Source organism: Saimiri boliviensis, chromosome 6, assembly GCF_048565385.1.
Source record: "Saimiri boliviensis isolate mSaiBol1 chromosome 6, mSaiBol1.pri, whole genome shotgun sequence".
NCBI classification, from domain to species: Eukaryota; Metazoa; Chordata; class Mammalia; order Primates; family Cebidae; genus Saimiri; species Saimiri boliviensis.
Window position 1 is genome coordinate 116572528 of NC_133454.1, and position 1895 is coordinate 116574422.

The 1895-nt window shown below is 37.6% G+C and overlaps 1 protein-coding gene across 1 annotated transcript; it reads right to left on the bottom strand.

Moving 5' to 3' along the window:
* Positions 1-425: 425 nt before the first annotated feature.
* OR8U3 (olfactory receptor family 8 subfamily U member 3) lies at positions 426-1395 on the bottom strand. Its single transcript, XM_010334570.3, has one exon. It carries the CDS (start codon positions 1393-1395, stop codon positions 451-453), a length of 945 nt encoding a protein of 314 aa, XP_010332872.3. The 3' UTR covers positions 426-450.
* Between the last annotated feature and the right edge of the window lie 500 nt (positions 1396-1895).

Genomic DNA, 1895 nt, shown 5'->3' on the forward strand with positions numbered 1-1895 from the left:
ACCTGAACAATCCTTAATAAAAAAGAGCAATTAGTTAGGTCCTATTATTTCCTAGGCTTGGAAAGAAAGTTACGCATAATTTAGCTCAATTTTCCAAGGTTGCAGAGCTAATATGAAGGAAATTGTGTTCAAACTCATTCTTATTTCAGAATCCCAAAGTCTTAACAACATGCTACTGTCTTTGCTTGGAATACACCTACAAGTGTTTGCATATATGAATGTGTCTGTGTTTGTATTTGAGCATGATTTCAGTGATCTGCCAAAACTGTGACAGCCTGAATTGGATGCTTTAATTCATACTTATTTTTTATGATCTGCCTGGACCCTTGTAGAAAATGTCAAGGTCTTCTAAAGTAACAGCTACATTTTCAGTTCACTGGGAAATAGTTACAAGAAAAAGTTTGATTTCCTGCTTCTGTTTAATAAAGTTTTATTATTATTTTCTTAATTTTAAGATCTGTAAGTTTTCACAACCTTTATGAAGGCTTTCTTTGAGGCATCTTTCACTTCTTTGTTCCTTAGACTATAGATTAGGGGGTTTAACATGGGGATCACTACTGTGTAAAATACAGAAGCCATCTTGTCTGTGTCCAGAGAGTGGTTAGATTTGGGCTGTAGGTACATAAAGATCAACGTGCTGTAGAAGATAGTAACAGTCACCATATGCGAGCTGCAGGTGGAAATGGCCTTGTGTCGCCCCTGAGTAGAGCGGATCCTTAGAATGGCGGCAATAATAAAGATGTAGGAGGTGAGGACAATGGAAGAGGAACAGATCATATCAAAGCCAGCAAAAGCAAAAATCAGAATTTCTTTCACGTGTGTGTCTGAGCAGGACAGAGCTAAGAGGGGGAGGTCATCGCAATAGAAATGATTAATTACATTGGGACCACAGTAAGTCAAACGGAAAGTGATAATGGTGTGGAAGAGGGCAACCAGGAAGCTGTACATATATGGAACTGCCACCAAGTGAATGCAGACTCTTCTTGACATCAGTGTTGAATAATACAGGGGACTACAGATGGCAACATAGCGATCATAGGCCATGGAGGCCAAAAGGAAACACTCCGTGATCATAAAGGTGAGAAAACAACCCAGTTGGGTTGCACAAGCATGGAAAAGAATGATGTTTCGTTCCACGACAAAATTCACCATCATCTTCGGTGTAATAGCAGAGGAGTAACAACAGTCAACAAAGGCCAGGTGGCTGAGAAAATAGTACATAGGAGTGTGGAGTTGAGCATCAATCCTGATTAAGGTAATCAACCCAAGATTGCCCAGCACTGTGACCAGATAGATAACTAAAAATACTCCAAAGCACAGGACCTGAAGCTCTGGCCGGTCGGTAATTCCTTTCAGAATGAATTCAGTGACATGAGAGATATTAACTTCAGCCATTTATCCTAACAAGTTTTGCAGATTTTGTTGCAGTTAAAGAATGAAAATGATACTTTTCATGCTCCCTGTCAGTGTTGGGCAAAGGTGATCGTTGTTATCTTCTTGCCTCGAATCATATTATCATGTGGACAAAAACATACATCTTAACTTTCTAATGACAGAAACCAATCTTGCCTGAGGGAGGGGAGTCTTTTACTTGCAGAATAGTCTTCTTAAGAATTATTTTGCTTTGTAATTTTAGAAAATAAGACAGAATGTTGGTTAAAATTATATAGAATGAAACCACTTGAGACAACTGACACAAATAGTTCAGTGTTTTTGCTACCATTAAAAATCTTACATATTTTCCACGCATATATAATTACAGCAGCCCAAAAATACTGAATTTATAGAAGTGACCACATTTATATTTTCTTTTTGTTTTGTGCACGCTTCCATAAAATATATTAAAAATATATCAAAATGATACATTTCGCTGCCATCAACTATTCACTTTGCTA